This window comes from Sprattus sprattus (genome assembly GCF_963457725.1).
Source record: "Sprattus sprattus genome assembly, chromosome: 18".
NCBI classification, from domain to species: Eukaryota; Metazoa; Chordata; class Actinopteri; order Clupeiformes; family Clupeidae; genus Sprattus; species Sprattus sprattus.
The window spans coordinates 23,679,022-23,700,034 of NC_137916.1; the positions used below are offsets into that span (position 1 = coordinate 23,679,022).

At 45.0% G+C, this 21,013-nt stretch overlaps 1 protein-coding gene across 2 annotated transcripts in view; it reads left to right on the forward strand.

Moving 5' to 3' along the window:
* stx1b (syntaxin 1B) overlaps positions 1 to 21,013 on the forward strand; it is a gene marked incomplete at both ends in the record, with an annotated part of 48,180 nt that overhangs the window by 1,997 nt on the left and 25,170 nt on the right. For both annotated transcript variants that reach the window (XM_080855826.1, XM_080855827.1), the window contains one exon: positions 18,439 to 18,513. In XM_080855826.1, coding sequence (XP_080711952.1) covers positions 18,439 to 18,513 — 75 coding nt within the window. The remainder of the gene's footprint in view (positions 1 to 18,438; positions 18,514 to 21,013) is intronic.

Here is a 21,013-nt window from a genome sequence, read left to right on the forward strand (position 1 = left end):
TTCTCATTTGTCAGAGACGCAGCGTCTCTTTAACATTGTTCACATATATTATTTAGCCAATCACAGGGCACGTAGGCGACCTCAGAAAAAAAATACCGGAACCAACCGTGAGTTTTAGGCCATGTACAACCTCGCTAACACACACACACTTTCTCTAGGGCTTTTTCATTATCTCTCTCTTTGTGTTTGTGTGGGTGTGTGCGTACGCGGGTTAATGTCATGCATAAATACAAAAAGTAAAATAAGTAAAGGTGGCAAGGCTATTAATCTCTCTCTCTCTCTCTCTCAGACGCTCTTTCTCTCTCTCTCTCGGACGCTCTTTCTCTCTCTCTCTCTCTCTCTCTCTCTCAGACGCTCTTTCTCTCTCTCTCTCTCAACCTCTCTCTCAGTGTACAAAAATGATCACAAATTATTCTGAGTTGTAAGGCTACGCGTCGGCATTTTGCGTAGTCCACACACCAGCTGACATGAATGTTCCCTTCTATGCTACTTGGTAATTGGTTAGTGTATCACCACATGGATTGCATGATATATGTGGTATTAGGCCTGCAATTTCAACACTGTTAGAAGAAGCCAACTGTAGACACTGTGAAACCTTGAGGTTATCCTTCTGTCAGATAATGGCTGTTGCTGTAGTTGTTTTAAGCCTTCAGGTGAAGGAAACCTGTATGGAAGAGCTCACTCACCCCTCAGTGAGCTGTTAATATGCTCTTCCTAGCCGCCTACTCAGGGGACAGCATCCCCCATGTACACTCAAGACATTAATTCAGGAGCCGGTGATTTGCATGAAGGCATTATGGCTCGGGCTATCCCTTATCGCGCTGCGATCTCGTGTCGTCCGATTATAATTGAGCTGTACGGATGTTTTACTCATTCGCCAAAGGATTGAAGGGCCTGGACTTATCAGGATTCTGTTGACAATTTACAAGTTGGCATTAGTGGAGATATAGAGTATTTCATAGGTTTCTCACCTTTCATATACATGTATAATCAAATTAAAGCACATGAAGATATGTTCTAGCAACAGGCCATTGTCAGTGGCAGCTAATTCAATATTATCTACGATCACCCGTGAAGCTCAGTACTGAGCTAGATTTGCTTGAAGCAGGTGTTAGGTAGCAAGGTATCAGCGCCAAACTGCCCCTGTCTAGTCCCTAAGAACTTTCCAGAACCTCACTGGTTCATGTGAGGGTAGGCTACTTTGCGCTCTTGGAGCCAAAATATATACTGTCCTCCAAACCCAGTAAGAAATGCAGTGTCTGTGACAGAGAGACTGAAGATGCTGCTGCCCCAGGGCCGTGCCAAACAAAGCATCTGTTTCTCTTTCCCCAATCAAAAACCAATTAAATACATCAAGTAAACAAACAACTGTGGGTGTGGAGGAGCCAGGGCAGGGCCGGGGCGAAGCACGGGCAGCCATGACAGCAGAAGGGTGCTATGCAGCAATCCCATGATTCAGCTGTGTGTAGCGAGCAACAGTGAGCATCGCTGGGGGGGGGAAAGCGCCAGAATCTCTAGTGATCGAAGCACAGCTTGAATGCTGCTGTATGTGTGGCTGCATGAGTCCATGTGTTTTGGTAGGAAAGAGAAAAAAAATTCTGCTTTTCATGAGGTGAATCATACTGATTCATTAATCTAATGAATATTTTGGTATCGACCATGCAGGACGTGGTGCTTCATCACTCCAAATTTTCAAAGGCTATATTTGGTACAGTTAGAAGAACTGAATCAATACTCTTTCCAGCCAGTTATTTCATGGGTCTGAGAAATGGATATCATTTCAGATCAGAAGATTTAGGTTGTTGCTGAACAGCAGTTGATAGAAAATTAGCTAGAAATAGAGATGAGAAAGAAGGGGAAGGCTCCAAATTTGCATTGTCATCGCAGCCAGTCCTGAAATGACCCTGAACAGTACGTGGTTTCCTGGTTCAGCCGGTGTCTGGACTAGAGAGGACAGAACAGGGATGTTTTCCTCAGTAAGGTTGTTAGGCGCCAGGAGCCACCCTGGCCGTCTATATTTAAAACTGTCAGCTTAACACAAATGCAAAAAAAGACTACAAATATTCACCATGTATGTATAGCTACATAACAGTTGCAGCATTTGGACGCTAGATAACAGAAGTATCTAGCATTCTATGCTGCTAAATGGCTGAAGGAGCTCTTGACTGTGAAGCTCTGTGAAGATGGAGATTAAAAATGAGACGTGGCAGTGCTGTAGCAGCCTAATGCCTTTCATATGACCCTGGGAGCTTGTGTGCCCACTGGTCGGCCCTTTCGCTGCCCCGTCCCTGGAGTTGACACGCTTGTCTTTTCTGTGTCTGCTGGCGATAGCATTGCTTAACATGGAGCCGAAGCCCTCTGCTTGGTCAAGAGGTCCGCGTCGCTGTCTTATGATGCGCTAGTCAGCCTCTGCCGACTCATCCATACACATCAACCAGGCACACCAACAACGTTAGGTAACATGTTACTCCACATGTACCTGTCAACCGGTGCGAACGGCCACAAAACTCCTGGGCAACCACAGCGAAAGGAAAAAAGGCGACTGTCACATCAGCGGGCGACTGCTGTTCACACTCGTCTCAGAATGATCGTCTTACGTCTCAGAATGTCTCGTTTTAATCGTCTTTCGTCTCATTTCATTTCATTTTTTTCTTTTTCTAACTGAATGTGCATTTTGATGGTACCGCTGTCGACGGCAGCACGTTCAATCCGTCTATTTGTCGATGTTGAGGAGTGAGTCAGCACTGTTGAGCTGTTGAGTCAAGTGAGGCAGGCGGCCAGCTCAGAGCCCAACCCCGAGAGCTGTGTTCAACAGAAAGAAAAGAGAGAGAGAGAGAGGCACCGAGAAAGAACATGCACTTAAATAACGACTCAATGGACTGCTTGTAACAAAAGAGAAGCGCCTGTCCACATGTATCTACATCATGGATCAGTTCCTCGACTTCCATAACAAGAGTTGCTTATCAGAGAGAAAATAGGTAGAATATGACCTATCCTAATAAAAGGATGCATTTTGTGATCTAATGGCATTCATCCCACTGAAATGAATACATTTGGACACCGTGTTAACTATGTAAAAGAAGGAAAATACAGCCATTTTGTATGCGCTTTCTCTTTGTAATAGATTGGTTTTGCCCAATGGGCAGCTTTCCACCTCTCCACCCCAGCGGACTGAGTCAGAGAGTGACTATGCCCTCCATCACCTGGACATCTCGGCGCCGAGACAGGCCTGTGTCTCTTAGGCGCAGTGACCAATCAGACAACCCACTTGGGAGTCGGCAAGAAAACCACTTGTGTCTATAGGAGGTTGTCTGTGTTACTGTGATGCTTTCATACGGAATGTGGAAGGGGAAATAATGGCAAATGTAGAATGTAGAGTCTCATTATAGAACGTAGAATGTACCTGGAATGGACGTGTAGAATGAACATGTAGAATGGACACTAAAGGCACATAGAATGTTGAATGTGCCGCTAAAGGATGTCAAACCTTATGTCTTTTTGAAAATAGAAGCTTTTCGGGTGCTAGAGCACGGCCAGTAGACAGGGGATCAATTTAAATAGTTTCACTTGACTGCATCGATCTTCTACATCTGCTGCTATTTATTTGTTAAAGAGGGTCCTGGTGGTCTTCAATTACACGATAACTTTGCTGTAGGAGTGATAGTCATACCACTTTGTTATGTCATATATTTCACAAAAGGCTCAGGGTGCATTTCATTCACAGGTTAAGATATACAGTGTCTAACACTATTGCCATTGCTAAGATACATGTTGGCCTTTCAAACACTGCTACCAGCATAGAGTAACAGGTGATGTATTTGGTTAATCCTTGCGGAGGAAATTAATTTGGCTAAACTGCCGTGTAGTTAACAAAAAAATGCGTCGTTGGCAGCATGTCTGTCGAGAAATGGGATATTCAATGATATGCTAATAAGCAGATAACAATCAAGTGACTGTCAGGACAGTCCTGATGGCAGAGGCGATATTGACGATTTCTGCCTGATGAATGTTTCAGCAGCAGCTCCAACAGTTCTAGGAGGACACTGGGAGAAGGCAACGCCATTATGGTGATTTATGTCTTATTGGCTGGAGACCTGGCTGCCCGGAACAATCCATAGGGTCTCATACATTTGAAGCATCTGCCGGCTTTAACGTTTGCGTTGCAGAGGTTTTAAGGAAAGGACATCTTTATGGCCATATCTGAGATGATGGTTTCTTTCATTGAGACACAAAGGAGATGCTTGATTGGGTTAATTTGATTGTGATATGATGTGAAATTTGAATGTATACAATTGATTACAGATACCACTGGAGTGTAGTATGTGTACTTCGGATAAAAGAATCTTCACATCTTAGTCCAACTGTCTGATCAGGAAAACAGTCTCCAACATTCAATTTCACTCACAGTCATGTGTGTTTGTGTGTGTGTGTGTGTGTGTGTGTGTGTGTGTGTGTGTGTGTGTGTGTGTGTGTGTGTGTGTGTGTGTGTGTGTGTTTTGCAGCTACGTTGCCAGTAAAAAAGGCCTTGGAACAGCTCCATCTGATTTAATCTCTCCTTCTCAGAAAGGTTTAAAGCAAGTAGGCTGATCAAAATCTACTCGCATTTACATAAAACATCCCCAACCGGAAAAAAACAATTCATTATTTCATTTAAAGCACTGAGCATCATGCGGCGTACCAAATATACGCCGGGTGAATTCTCCTACTCTGCCTGCCAAACAGCGCTTGCTCGCTCGACCACACAGGGGGGAAGAGCTGAATGCCGGCCGCCAACATTGTGTCTGCTACAGCTAGGGAATTTGGTGAGACAGCAGAAGAAAATGGATCAATCAGCGACTCAGTGTGGCTTCATTTTCCTAATTGCCAATTTGCTGTTCACAGTGAACATAGGAGAGAGAAAAAAAATGCCGTTACCTGCATTCTCTCTGCTGCAAGACATACAGTATGAAATTATATTTACAGCTTCCACAATTTGTCACCCCTCTTAACACATTTCTTGCACAGTGACACTGAAGACCCTGTATTGATTGATCGGTATTGATTGTTCGGTATTTTTTCTATGACGCCTTGGTTGAGCAGTGAGAAGATGTCCCCCTGGGTGCTTTACTGTTACCAGGTGACTAATACTTTCCGGAATGTGCCGTCATGATTACCTCAGTGACTGCAGTGTGGGAAATGAAAGCTCACAGTGCCAAAGAGCAAGGTAGCCTAGCATTACTGCTGAGGGGATAATCAGTTCTTATGAAATACATTTCATCTTTTTCCAAACTCCATTTTATAGTTCACTAGATTCCCTTTTTTTCCTGGAATGTGTGTATTTCTTTTTAAAGTACAATCATGTGATCATGCAAAGAGAGAGCAAAAGAGTTAATTAAAAATGAACTGTGAACTATTTAGCAAGGTCATAGGCCACTTTGTGTTGGTGGGAATAGAGCTCCTAGCTAGCAGCTGGTAGCAGCTAGTTCTTCTGCCATAGATGTGGCCCTGGTCTGTCACAGATCTGGCAAATTGTCACCACCTCAGGGCCTTATTCAACCCCTCGTCAGTACCTCTCTGGGTTTCATCCCATTCTCTCTTAGTAAAATACCATGCTGAGTAGTACTCACTCAATGAAAGGTGTTGTGGAGTCTAAGTCTAAGAATTATGGCAGCCACTCTGGCATTCTTTCTCCTTTTACTATTTATTTAAGACCTATGTATGTCTCTTTCAGTATGTTTCCAGCTGTAAATGTATGTCTGTCTTTGTTTGCTGTTTTACATGCTTCAATTTAAGATTTGGCCATGCTCCGGTAAAAAACTTGAATTCAGTAGTGGAACAATTGACAATTGAATTTCCCTCACGGGATTAATAAAAGTGTATCTATCTATCTATCTTACCTCATTTCAGTAATGAAACCATTCCTAAATCTATCCCGTAGTCTAGCAAACATTCTGTGGTTATGACATCCCAGAGTAGACTGCTCCAGCCCCTGTTCATTGTCTGTGAGATTGGCACCCACAAAAGCCCTAGAATAGGCTGTGCCAAGGTCCAGGTATAGTAGGTGTCTCTCACAGTATCTTGACCTTGTTCGTCGCTCCTGTTAAAAGACTCTGCCTTGTTGGTTTCTTACTGCTGACTCAGACTGGAGGCCACAGCATCTATTTCTGAACAAGGCTTCTCTGGTTTCCTTTCATTAGGGCTAGGCTACAATACATGGAAGAGGTAATAGACAAAACAGGCAAAACAAATAGACAAATAAATAGCTTACAATGCTAAGCAACGTCATCGCACGAGCTTTAGAGGTGCACACAGGATGCACAAGAGACTGATGCTTTTAATTTCAGACATAAACGTTGTTTTTTAAAAGTAAAGAGAGAGAGAGAGAGATAGAGAGAGAGAGAGAGAGAGAGAGAGCAAGAGAAGGCCAGAGAACACCACACACTGCAGCACCTAGTGTTAATTCATCCAGAACATTTGTGAATGTCTGTATTTTCACATGCCAATTTTTTTTGTGTTTTTTGGTGTATCTCTAGCAGGCCCAGCTGCAGGTACCCATCCCAGTCCTCCTGCAGTCATGTCCATCAGGGCATTAGCTAATGGCCTTAATTGTGCAGGTCAGAAAAAGAAGAGATAATAGCAGGCCAGCCCCCCCCCCCCCCCCCCCCCAAACACACACACACACACACTACCACACACACACACACACACCCCTTATGCACAGATGCATCATGGGAAGGGTTGTGCTCGCGGGCCATTTGCATTCAACCCCAGCACCTGAGATTACCAGGGGACTTATATAACACATGACACAGGGCAGGAGGGAGAGAGAGAGAGGGGGGGGGGGGGGGGGGGAGAGAGAGAGAAAGAGAGAGAGCGAGACAGTGGGAGAAAGAGAGAGACATGGGGAGAGAGAGATAGAGAGAGAAAGAGAGAGGATGGAGAGAGAGAGAGAGAGAGAGACAGGGGGAGAAAGAGAGAGGATAGAGAGAGAGAGAGAGAGAGAGACAGGGGGAGAAAGAGAGAGGATAGAGAGAGAGAGAGAGAGCGAGAGAGAGACAGGGGGAGAAAGAGAGAGGATAGAGAGAGAGAGAGAGGATAGAGAGAGAGAGAGGATGGAGAGAGAGAGAGAGAGAGAGAGACAGGGGGAGAAAGAGAGAGGATGGAGAGAGAGAGAGAGGATGGGGAGGTAAGTGAAAGGGGCGGGGGCTGCTGACTGGGGCACAGTGTTTGTGGAGTGGGGGGGGGGGGGGTTGGCTTTAAGATCTTGAGGTGGATGTGAAGCTGTAGGATATGTTTGATCCTCTTCACTCGAATGGAAGTGAGGTGCTGATCCCCCCCCTCCCCCCGAACACACACCCACCCTCACCCTCTCTCCTTTTTTTGGAAACAGATGCACCATCTCTCTCTTTTTCTCTCTCTCTCCATCTCTCTCTCTCTCTCCATCTCTCTCTCTCTCTCTCTCTCTCTCCCCTCCCCCATCATTTCCTCTTGTGTGCTCTCCCTCTGAATGTCCCTCCCATCCCCCACTCCCTCCCTCTCTACTTCTCCTTCTCTCTCTCTCTCCCCTCCCCCACTCACTGCTGCTCTCTCTCTTTCTCTCCTTTCTCTTGACCCTCCTCTCTCCCCCCATCTTTTCCTCTCACTGTCTCCCATCCTCTCCTCTCCTCTCCTCTCCCCACGTACTCAGCACAGCCCTGCCGAAGGCTTTGCTGTTTTGCTTTTCTTTTTTTTTTCCGCAGAGTGCAGTCAGTTAAATTAATCAAATTAATATGCACTCAAACACACAGACGCACGCATATACACAAATCACATGTGTGCATTCATGAATATGTCGACGCCCCTGTTCAGTTCTCGCTAGCCGAGTGGCTGTGCTGAGCTGAGCTGTGCTCTTGTGCATTTGGTCCATGTTACACCATTGGCCTCGATGCCTTATTTGAGGCCAGTTTTAGATTCGCCGTGACAGATGGTTTAACAGGATAACAACATTCACTGCTGCTGATAAATATTTAATTCTGCAGTGCTTCCACCAATGGCTTTTTTTTTAATGAAGGATAAATGTTTTGTTTTTTTTTTCATTTACATGTAGCCCACAAAAATAAACAGGTGCACATACATGCAAGCACAACCCCAAACACACAGAATATTAGTGTGTGTTGCCACAACAGTACAGTAATATATTCCGTGGACGTCTTTTATTGCAGGGGCAATGTCATGTCCTTTCTGCTGGGTCCCACCCACCTTCCACTCTCACCACCAATAAAAAGACGTAAAATCTAATAGCCTACCCTCTAGTTATGGAGCATCTGGTTCGGTTGTCACGAGGCCTGATGAAAAAGAGATAAATTAAATATTTACTTGTGCAATATCTAGTTTGGACAGCGCACATATTTCATCATTCGCACAGTTCATCAGCATTTCTCTCAAAACAAGAACAAGAGGATTTATCTTTTATTGCAAGCAGGATTTGTTGTTAATGTCCAAACACGCAATTATAGTGAATCTAACAGAAGGGGCTTGTTTGTGAAGATGCTTTAACACCATATGAGATGAGTTTGTCTGCCACATGTGTTGGTGTAGGCCCTTATGTAGCATGGAGGTGTATGGCCCAAATGTTTCTACAAGTCTCTGTTTGTCTCATACATACAACTGTTTACACTACTGAGTTCACCACTGCGCTGCTTGCAGAAGCCATTTTGGATCCTGTTTGTCTCATACATACAGCTGTTTACACTACTGAGTTCACCACTGCGCTGCTTGCAGAAGCCATTCTGGATCCTGTTTGTCTCATACATACAACTGTTTACACTACTGAGTTCACCACTGCGCTGCTTGCAGAAGCCATTTTGGATCCTGTTTGTCTCATACATACAACTGTTTACACTACTGAGTTCACCACTGCGCTGCTTGTAGAAGCCATTCTGGATCCTGTTTGTCTCATACATACAACTGTTTACACTACTGAGTTCACCACTGCGCTGCTTGCAGAAGCCATTCTGGATCCTGTGCCTTGCTGATTCTGATCCGTCATGAATAAAGCATGAAAAAAAAAAAGCCATTTTAAAAGGTCTGTTAGCATCGTGAACTAAGACCTCTAGCTCTCTCCATCCAGAATAGTTCCAGAGTATATTATATCCAGAGTATATAACACAGAATCCACTATAAATCAGCTCCAGAGTATATTACTCTATACTACAGAATCCACTATATATCAGCTGAGCACAAAACTTACAATTCAACTGAAGCTGAAATACAGTGTTTGGATATACTAACTACTGAGAGATTGCAAGACAACATTTTGAATCCTCTTGATTAACTATAATTAATTATTGTTATTTTTACGACATGTTTTCACAGAGGTATATTAGCTCTTCAACAGACATATTAGTGGTTCATGTTGTGTTTTGTATAGAGAGAGAGGGATAGCTGTCTGTTGATTATGCTACTCAGGAAATTATCATCACATAAGATTGTCCGTAGGCAAACGGCAAACCTTCATTTTGAAAGGCCGCCATCCTGTGTAGTGATTTTCAAAGCGATTTCTCCATGTCATTTGTCATGATCTCCCCACTGGATTTACCTTGCGATATTACTGAACCTCAGGCCTGCTTCGTTTCCTAAGTAATAAGTGAAGCAATTAACTTTGTACCTCCCTAGATGTGATGTAGGGAAAAGCAGGATAGTTTGACAAAGTGGTCACTGCCATTCAGCACGCTATATGCAGCTCTTCACTTATAAAATGTTACTGTAAAAGTATTACATTTTTTAACATCTGTGTTATATTCATTTTTAAAGGGTACCAAATATGAAATAGGGTATGGTAGCAAACAGACCCAGTTTTACTGCGTTCTAGATTACATCATCATCGTGAGATGTTGATGAATGTTTTTGCTCTTTTTCGTTATTGAGTTCATCACCAGGTTTAGAAGTTTTTGTGAATGTCATCATTTAAAAAATGTAATAAAGGCGTAGCGTTTGCCAGTGATGGTGCGCCGCAGAAGAACAGATCTGAATTCAGGGTAAAAGGTGTTGCCCACGCCGATAACCGTTACAGTGGCCACAATACCTCAGCAGCCGTCGTCAGCGGTGGTAGAGTTTGATTGTGAACGGCAGCCTTGGGAGGGGGGGGGGGGGGGGGCACACATCTGATACTGGCACGGGTCGGCCCTGCACGGGCAGGAGTTCACCGCGGACCAGGATCGGACCACCTCTAGTGGTTGTTGCCATCTGGAAATATCACATTGCCAAGGCTGGTACATCAACAGCGATTTAACCTTTTGATACCAAATAGAATCAAGTCTGACCTGAATTAAAGTCAAGGTTTGACCTTGTTGTGACCTTTTTTTAAAAGCAATGAGATTGCAGTGCAGACTGCAGTAGTATAAGAAATCCAATGTACGAGTTATCTGCATAGAAGAGAAAGGAAAGGGCGTCTCCAAAGGCAGATATTTGCCCTTGGCTATATAATGTAATAATTAGCATTCACACTCTGTTAAAAACACAGTAATGCCATTAATGTTGATAAAGCAAAGCGGATGTTTGATTTTATATTCCTTCAGAGCAGCAAGCGTCATTCAATAGACACGAGAAATATGTCCTCTGTGTGTTTGTCACTTTATCCAAACTGCACCCGAGACATGCAGTCTAGTTCTCTATAAAGTCCCTACCCCATATCCCTCCATTAGACATATGACAATATGGCGTCTGGTATTTGCTCTGGTATAAGGGTTAAGGTTAGCTATTTGGCGGACATATGTTATATTGAGATATTGTATCTTTTTTTATATTGGAGGTGCTAATCACTATTATGCTAATATTAACGGTATGGTGTGGATTTGCTGTTGTGTCAGTCCGCCGCGGTGGCTTTTGTCCTGCTAATCTGGTGCCTTTTGTGGGGACGGTGGAGCGCGCGGCAGCCATGCTAGGCGGAGCGAGCCAGCAGGGGCAGGCAGCTAGAACGTCTCCCCCGCTGGCGCACGGAGAGTCAGAGCCAGGGCCACTCCCTGTCACACCATACCGGATACAGGTGGAGGCCAGGGACGGGTGGAGGGGAAAGAGAGGGAGAAGGGAGGGTGGGAGGGAGGGAGGGAGGGAGAGATAGGCTGCCAGAGAGAGAGAGGGAGGAACAGGAGGGGAGACAGACACTGGAAAGGCTGATTAGAACACCTTCTGTATCGCCTCCATTGCCGTGGCAATAAGCCGATAGCTGGTATTTTTAACCAAGGTTCCACCACAACTCCACAACACACACACACACACAAATGCTCAAACACACACACACACACACACATATGGACATGAACACACGCATACGCAAACACTCAAAGCATATACACGCATATGCATGTACACATTTATACTCCCACACAAAGATGCACACTCACACACACACACACAAATGAACCTCAACCCTCTCCTTAGAGAACATGGAGATGCATTTAGGTCAGGTGACCAAAATGGCAAATCAATGAGAAATCGTCAATAAAAACGAGCGCAGCTTCATGATTGGTGTGTTGTATTTGCATATTAACATGGCTTCTTCGGCTTCACCCATCTGCAGAGGGGCCAAACCCACATGCACACACACACACACACACATGCACACACACACACATGCACACACACACACACCCACACCCACATGCAGTCTTCTTGTGATAACGCAGCCCGACCGGCCTGTACGTCAGTAATGCATTCAGGTGATGCATAATGCAGCGGATGAACATGTCCCCAGCCCTGGTATAGAGAGCTTATCTTCGCAAACCAATGTGGAACTCCTGATAAGGGATCCACGATGGGAGGTAAACTTAAAGGGTAAAACCTAACCACAGTCCACCATGGAATAAATAAATTACCTGCTCATAAAAAAAACGAATTGAAAAAAAAAAAACCTGCCCTTTCTTGTCGGTCAGTTTCATTTATTGATCCAAGCGAGTTTGTTAAATCATGTTTTCAAAGTAGGATCCATTCTCAGATCAATGCACCCAGCAATCCCACCTTGTGTAATTATCCTGATCTGTCTTTCTGTGTGGGAAAAGGCAAACATGCTTTTTACAATGGCAGGCGCCCACCCCCACACACACTCACTGTAGAGCCTGGTGCTGAGTGATAATGTTGCTAACAAACATCGCTGTTCAACATAAACTATACATAGGTGGTAGTCATGGACCTGAGGCACCATTCAATAAGGCAGACTTTATTGAGTTGTGTGTTTTGTAAAGGACTAATGTTAGCAGGTTAAGCTGCATTCATTTACTAATGGTTCCATGTTTCATAAAAGACTTATTTGAGAGGGTTAAAAAGGCATAATTTAAGAATTCCAGGTTCTGTAGAAAGATAATTTGAGAAGGTTAACAGAGGAGAAATATATTTAGTACAACAAATGTGAATTAAATCTGTCCATTAATTATTTTAGAGGTCCTTTGGGTAATTTATATAATTACTGTGACCATTTCCTAATAATTGTATTACTTTCTTTTCTTTAAAAGATTGCAGTGAGTGAGGTATAGATAGTCTGACTGTTTTCTGTAAAAATGTATTATGTAAGATCAGCAAATTCTCCAATTCTCCTTACAAGTGCAGCCTGTTTGTGTTACTGTCACAACAGTTTGTGTGATCCTGTATGTGTGTGTGTGTGTGTGTGTGTGTGTGTGTTTGTATGTGTTTTTGTGCACAAGTGAATGCTTCTCTGGCCCTTCAGAAGTCCAGTCAGGAGAAGAGAAACTGTAATAGATGGCTGGTGTTAATATGCTACCAGGAGGTGCCTGACAATCGCTGTGCGGTTCTGTCCGACAAGCCACACCGGATCTCATCAAGCCAGAACTGAATTCAGTGGACTCTCTGTGAGCCTGCCATGGCGGCCACGGCGTCGAGGCACAGTATGGAACACCAGCACTTTCACCTCATGAATTATGGATGCTCCGACAGCCATGGAGGAGCAGAGCGAGGGAGAGAGAAGGAGAGAGAGAGAGGGAGAGAGAGAAAGAGAGAGAGAGCGCGAGAGAGGGAGAAAGAGAGAGAGAGAGAGAGAGAGAGAGAGAGAAAGATGGAGGAGAGGTGCAGAGAACGGGAGAAAATTAAATCTGGGCAGTTGATTATGACCACCACAAGAAAGGCCGCTAACATGTTGAGTGATTCGCGACACTGAGGCTGTAAGAGATTGAGGGAGGCCAGACTGCTCTAAGGCAAAATCAGTCAATCAGACACAGTTATGAGGCCCTGAAAGCATGGAGGAAGAGGAGAGGAGGGTCGACAAATAAAGAGATGTGGCACTGCACAGCGCTGTAACGTCTTTGTGTTCTAATGTAGAAATACTCCGCTGACATATATGATTAACGGTTAACGAGTTTTTATGAGAACTGAACCTTTTTTTTTGCCTGAATGGAAAAAGCCAATTACACAATAACGCAGCAAAGAGACAACAATCAGTCTGCAGAGCTAAGGGGTCAGAGCTGTTCACGGAGCTTTCTGGAATGGTTGTGAGGAAAGGGCTTGTGTGGTGTGGTGTGGGGAGGTGAGGTGAGGTGAGGTGTGGTGAGGTGTGGTGTGGTGTGGTGCGACCCGGTGTTGTGTGGTGCGTTGTGGTGAGGTGTGGTGTGGTGAGGTGTGTGGTGAGGTGCGGTGCGGTGAGGTGTGTGGTGAGGTGCGGTGCGGTGTGGTGTGTCTTCTCACACAACAAACATCACCATCTGTCCCATGACCATTTAATGACACGTGCCTTAAAAATCACAAATGAGTAAACATTAAATACATAAAAGACTACCGTATGTATACAGTTGGTATCCCTGTGTCTGTTATTGTCAGAATCATTGCCTATAAGGGCAGTTAGCTCTACAAGATGGAGGCCACCCTTGGCGAAAGACCTGTACCACTTTTTATGTGTGGCTGCTCCTCACAGCAGTCCTCCAAACACACAACAGCACTTTCTTCCAGTCTGTTCCACGACTAGTATATAACTATGCATATATGTACAGACAAAGTAAATGATCTCAAATGAACGCTAGTTACATACAGGAGCAGAATAGATATTAGCTGCTTGTCTGTGAAAGTTGTTACTCCTGTGCGTATCAGATTGACTGCATAGTCACTATGGATAAAAGTGTCAGCTAAATACCGGACGTATGAACTTTAATCCTTACAAGTTTTGTGTTCCACTGAGGGGGCGAAGTTTAAGGTCAGCAGGGTTATGAATGAACACACATGATTTTTTTTTTATGTTTGGAAGAAGACGACAAACAAATCGAAAGCCCCTTTTGTAGCCAGTGTGTCATACAACTAGGGATGGGTATCGTTTGGGTTTTTTCCGATACCGGTACACAACCGATACTTTTAAAACGATACCGGTGCCTAAACGGTGCCAGAACCGATACTTTTTTTTTTTTTTTTTAATTAAAGACATTAGGCTTATTTATTGCCAAGGCAAATAGTTTTCTTCAAATTTAACAATATATTAACTGTTTAAGGTTTCTGTTACTTGGCTTCAAACCTTTTAACTTCAACTATGAACAATATATTAACTTATAACAACTGTTTACAGTATACTTAAATAAATATAAATAAATACATAACACACTCTGTACACACACTTCACACTTCAGTAATACTTTTGCAGAAATATGAGCATGTTTGCCTTCAGAGTAAAACAAATATTAATTAGTTTGCATTTATTTAAACCCACTGGTTTCGTGAATGTGTACTGCCCCTTTAAGAGTTTAGCTTCAGAGCCTCTTGAGTTCTCTCCCCCATTTACACGCAATTTTGTTGTTGCATATGCTGCACGTCGCGTTGTTTGAATCTTTTTGTGCGAAATACAGCCACACTTTTGATCGTTTACCTTTCGACATTTTCTCCGTTATATTGATGGCTAGCTCTGTTTGTGCTTGCTCTGTGCAAGGCTGCCTGCTCTTCGCTGTCAGACTGTTGCAATGTTATTGTAGCGTCCGAGTGCTCTCTTAAGAACTCACATTGAGAAGGAATATCTTTGGATGAGACGGTAGCTCTCCGTTTAATAAAGCGTATCCAACTTCTGCTTAGAACAACCACACTTATCTTGAAACCGAAACCACACGCAAGTCAACCCATTACCATGGCAACTACTCAACACAAATCTCGTTTCCACTAGTCCCATATGGAATGCAGCGTGAGCGACACAGGCGAGAGTCTGCATTGGGAGATGGAGCAGTTTTATATGTTCCCCACGAAATCTGTTAGCAACACAAACAAGTATACAGATCGTACTCAGAAAGATCTACGCCACTAACGTTACATCTCGTTAGCTATCGCTAGTTTTGTTAAATTATAAAAATTTAAATAAAAAAATAAAAAAATAAATCTGCTCAGGCACCGAAAGGAAGCACCGAAATCTGCGTTGCATTTCGGTCCGGGTAGGTATCGGTTGTATGGAACCGGTGCCGTATTGGTACCGGTTCTCGGTACCCAACCCTACATACAACATAACGTCATTTCATCCCTGTTCTCTTTTCTGACAGCGTCAGACTCCAAAGGCTCTGTGTGTGCGCGTGTGTGATGTGCTTGTAGGGCAGACACATAGAGGACACTGGTGCTCGTCGGCAGAGAAGGAGAGGAGAGGAGAGGAGAAGAAAGGCATAACATCGTCCCACTGACTGCAAAAGAGAGATAGAAAGGGAGAGAGAGAGAGAGAGAATGGAAACAGAAATGGAGAAAGGGATAGGGGGAGATAGAGAGGGAGACAAAGAGTGAGTAAGAGAGAAATAAAATAGAAACAGAAACAGCCAGCGTTGGAGAGAGAGGGAGAGGGAGAGGGAGAGGGAGAGAGAGGGAGAGGGAGAGGGAGAGAGAGAGAGAGGGAGAGGGAGAGGGAGAGGGAGAGAGAGGGAGAGGGAGTGAGGGAGAGGGAGAGGGAGAGAGAGAGAGAGGGAGAGGGAGAGGGAGAGGGAGAGGGAGTGAGGGGGGAAACGAGGTTCCCAGCTGGAGTCTTCGTCGACTTAACTGTCCATTCCAATCAGAGCCTGAGCGCTCAATCCCCTCACACAGCCAGCAGTGCTCAGCCTTGCGGCCTGCTAAGCCCAGCCTAGCAGCTATTTTTTACCCTCCTGCTCGCCCCCCACAGACCCCCCACCCCCCACCCCCCCTTCTCTCCCATATGGGCAAAAAAAGGAGAGAAAGAGAAATCTGTTTCTACCCTGACACGTCGTCTCCTGAGTCCTGAGTGAACAAGGTTGCTCAGGACTAATGCCCAATATGGCTGCCATTTTGTACTGCTCTGACTGGCAGCCTGACTGGGTGTAGGAGCCACTGTTGACAACCTGGGCCCATCCCAACACCAGCTCCTTCTCTATTATTAGCAGCGGAGGCCAGAGGGGACGTAGATGATGTGAGGAGGTTATCTTCTTTTTCTGGGAGGGGGAATAAAGGAATGATAAATACAACCCAGGGTACTCCACTGCAACGTCTAAAAACAACATGGCTGCCACAACCATAGTACAAGCATAGTCCCTAGGCATTTGCAGGTAGACATTTCATTAGAAATAGTAAGGTTTGACACAAAAACATCAATTATGAAAGGTTTTTGAACATATTTGTTTAATGTATTCTAATAATTATTAATGTACTAATTTGGTTAGAATATTCATGAACTGGCACAATACAGTCTAACCACACACAGTCATGTGTATTTGACAGTTTTCTGTTTAATCGTAAAGTGTCTCGACACCAGAAGTGAGACAGCAGGCTTGTAATCCGTAGCGTGTAACGAGAGACACTCGAGTGAAATGTATCTCTCAAGCGGGGGCTTGCCTGCAGAAGATTTACAGTGTCTGGGTTGTCTCTCTATCCACGCATTCCTCCCTTCTTTTCCCAGTCTTCTTCCTCTGCTAACAGTCCAATGGGTGGGTGGCTATCCCATAATATCCCCACCAGGCGAGTGAGTGAGTGAGTGAATGAGTGAGTGAGTGAGCGGAGTGCTGGTCTGCTCTGTGCCAGGCAGCCATGCGCGCCCATGTCAGAAGCCACACACCTCCAGTCGGTTTGCCAACCAATCGGCCATTCGTCATTGTCCACCGCTGCGGGCTGAGAGGATCCCAGGTCATGGGTGTTCTATTTTAGCATAAATGCCAGGTGTCCTGGGACCTCGGGCGACACTTTTCAATAAATCAGAGTGTCTGCTTGTCTGTCTGTGTGTCTGTCTATTTGTCTATGTGTCTGTCTATTTCTGTGTGTGTGTGTGTCTGTGTGTGTGTCTGTGTGTGTGTGTGTGTGTGTGTGTATGTGTGTGTGTGTGTGTGTGTGTGTGTGTGTGTGTGTGTGTGTGTGTGTGTGTGTGTGTGTGTGTGTGTGTGTGTGTGTGTCTGTGTGTCTGTGTGTGTGTGTGTGTGTGTGCGTGTGTGCGTGCGTGTGTGTGTGTGTGTGCCTGTGCGCCTATTTATTTGTTTGTTTGTCTGTCTGTCTCTTTTGCCCCTTGTCTCTCAGGCTGTGTTGTCTGTCTGTCTCGCTTTCTGTCTCTGTCTCTCTCGCTCTGTCTATTTGTCTGTCTTTCTGTCTGTCTGTCTGTCTGTCTGTCTGTCTGTCTGTCTGTCTAATCATGGCTCTGTCTCTCCAGTGACAGTTCGAGGATTAGTCAAAGTCAGGGCGCTGGGGTTTGTTAGCTTCAGGCCTGTTTTTCGTCAGCAGGGTCAGCAGAGTGCTGCGTCCTGGGGGGGGTTTGGTGACGCAGACTGAGTCTCCACCAATCTTTTAGCTCTAAAAAAAAAATGCTATCAGTCCTGTAGGCCTTCACTCCCACTTCTATTTACCAGTGTTGCTTCCTCAGCACACACACATACACTCACACACACACATATATATTATTTTAGCTCTTTAAAAAAATGCTATCAGTCCTGTGGGGGTGGGGGTGGGGGTGCACTCATAATAATGTCACAGAGCGAGTGGGAGTGTGCCAACCCTGAGAGAAATGTGCTTTTTCACTCGTTTTCTAAATTCCCCTAAAAATCACTGAGCACCAGGTTCATCACTGGAAATGTCCACACAGAAATCCATGGAAATATATATGTGAAACTACTCAGAAATGTCACATGAAAATAAACCATTGCTCATGTGTGAAAGTGAAGGTTTGTGATCTGTCGGACTATACATGCGTTGATAGCCTCTCTGGTTTAGCATACTCTTGTTTAGCATTGTCCTATCTCCAGAAATGGCAATGCCGGTTCATGGACTGTATTATGATTTTGTTGTGTAATATTCTGTAACTGACAAAACCAAAAGTCGCAAAAAGTGGTTGAAATATTAATGAGTCTGGTCCTGTGCAACAACATTTTTTCATATCCTGTAGTTTCTGTCCAGTCGCTCAGCACCTCAGCAACCCAGGTGTGCGTTTACCTTTAACGTGGTTACCCGAGGCCTGTCAGGGCATTCGGCCTAAAGGACTGTGACGTGTACCTGTGTGTGACACACGATGTTTAATGGCTCCCCACTCCTCTTTTTCAGGCTAAGGACAGCGACGACGATGAGGAAGTCGTCCATGTCGACCGGGATCACTTCATGGATGAGTTCTTCGAACAGGTGAGATTGTTATGGTCGTTACAGGTAGCACAGGTGCCATATACTGTATAATCAGATGTAGTTATACATATTATGTGGATATAATAATTGTTATACTATATTATCAAATACTTTTATATAAAATGTTTTAAAAGTCACTTTGGACAAAAGCACCTACCAAATGTGATGCTGCCCATTGCAAAGGAAGGGGGATTTGAAATCTACCTTTTTCATGGGAATCTATAATGTGATATGATTGCCTTGATAACATACCAACATGACATGTAAATGGTTAGTGAGATCGTTCCATACTTGCTTGCAAGTGTTGGACCTAAACAGTTCAGTACAGTATTAGCAAAGTGCAGAGAGAAGGACATGGTGCTATATCAGGGCAAGACTTGCAATGGACCCCACTGCACCCTGAAATACCTTTCACTGTTACCGAGGTGACGTACCATGCTCCACTGTGATTATGGGCCTGAAAACCTCAAAGACACATCAGCTTTAGCGTCGTTTTATCTTCAGTTTCTACTGAACATGCCCAGTGATAGAGCTGCTGGAAGAGTGGGCGCCAGTCCAGTTGTGTAGTCTGGATGTAAACTATTGATCTCAGCATCGGAGCCTATTGTGGGCAAAAGACCCCCTAATAATCTCCACCCATTTCCAGTCTTCTCTATGTCCTTTTTTTAAGCACTTGCACGGCCTGTCTCTAGCGTTTCTACCAGTTCATGATCAGACCAAGTTACAAAATGACTTTCAACAAACTACTGTAAATCAATAAAAGATTGAAATGCCCCCAAAGCATGAAACGTGGGTTCGTCTCATAAGAGGTAGAAGTGCATTTGTTCCCACCAGGACGCATTAGGGCACATCGTTACTCTCTCCGTTCTTCCTTCTCCCCATCAATATTCCTCTCTCTCTGTTTATGGCAAATTAGCATAGATCACTAGAGAGAGAATGAGAGAGAGAGAAAAAGAAAGAGAGAGAGAGAAAGGAGTGAGACCAGTTCATTTCTTAAATAATGATTAGGTGGGCCATGCAATCAGCAGATTGACTAATTGGAAAGAGTGCCTGCAGTCCCTGCATCCCCTCAGGGCCTGGCATTCATCCTCTACCAGCACCAAGGTGCCCGGGCAGGCATGGAGGCGGGCGGGCGGGCAGGCACACGGAACGGAACAGCACAGAGATTTGTCATTGAACTCCCCCACAGTGAGACAGCAGAAAAAAAAGACCTCCGAACTGCAAGAGAGAGAGGGATACGGAGAGATGGAGAGAGAGTGAGGGAGAGACAGAGAGAGAGAGAGGGAGACGGAGAGATGGAGAGAGAGTGAGGTAGCGATAGAGAGAGAGAGACGGAGAGATGGAGAGAGAGTGAGGGAGAGACAGAGAGAGAGAGAGGGAGACGGAGAGATGGAGAGAGAGTGGAGGAGAGACAGAGAGAGAGAGAGGGAGACGGAGAGATGGAGAGAGAGTGAGGGAGAGACAGAGAGAGAGAGAGGGAGACGGAGAGATGGAGAGAGAGAGACAGAGCGAGAGAGAAGCCAGAGAAACAGACTTTGAATGTGACTCTGGATCAGTGGGGCAGTGGCAGTTTATGTTACATGCTATTAGTACTAAAATAGACTGTGCAAAAGTACCCAATTAATTATATTCTTTAGGGTATATATATTGTTGCAGTAATTGGCAACAATAATTTAAGGCTGAACCACCTGCCCCAGAGACCTGGGTGAGTGTCCAGCCCAGTGACTCTATCAGCAAGGCCACGCCCAGTGAGCAGAGATAGAGGAGTCACAGCCCTCTGCCTGCCCCCCACCCTCCTCCTTCACAGTGAGCAGAGATGGAGGAGTCACAGCTCTCTGAAGGCCCCCCACCCTCCTCCTTCACAGTGAGCAGAGATGGAGGAGTCACAGCTCTCTGAAGGCCCCCCACCCTCCTCCTTCACAGTGGGCAGAGATGGAGAAGTCACAGCCCTCTGAAGGCCCCCCATCCTCCTCCTTCACAGTGAGCAGAGATGGAGGAGTCACAGCCCTCTGAAGGCCCCCCATCCTCCTCCTTCACAGTGAGCAGAGATGGAGGAGTCACAGCCCTCTGAAGGCCCCCCACCCCCTCCTTCTCTCTGAGTGCAATGGCACAGTGGCACAGCCCCAGTGCAACTCCCCTCCCCCCTTCAACAAATAATTAACATGACACATCATACACCCCGACGCTGCGGAGGGCATTTTTTGTTTACTGTGTGTGATCATGGCATTTTAGCGTTGTGTTTGTTTACTATTGTTACCGTGTATGACAGAGGAGAAGCACTTTCTTGCTTTTCTGCTGTGCTGTCATGTGCCGTGCTGTGCTGTGCTGGGTTTAGCATCTCACAGTCAGACTAACCTGGCTGGAGTCCAAATTGAGGCTGTCTCCTAGCAAGCAACCTAGTTCTTCCGCTACTTCACTCCATTATGGAGCGGTATTTATTTATGGAACTTGTTTTTATCGTCGGTTCACACAGCATTTTCCGATTTTCTTGACCCTGTTT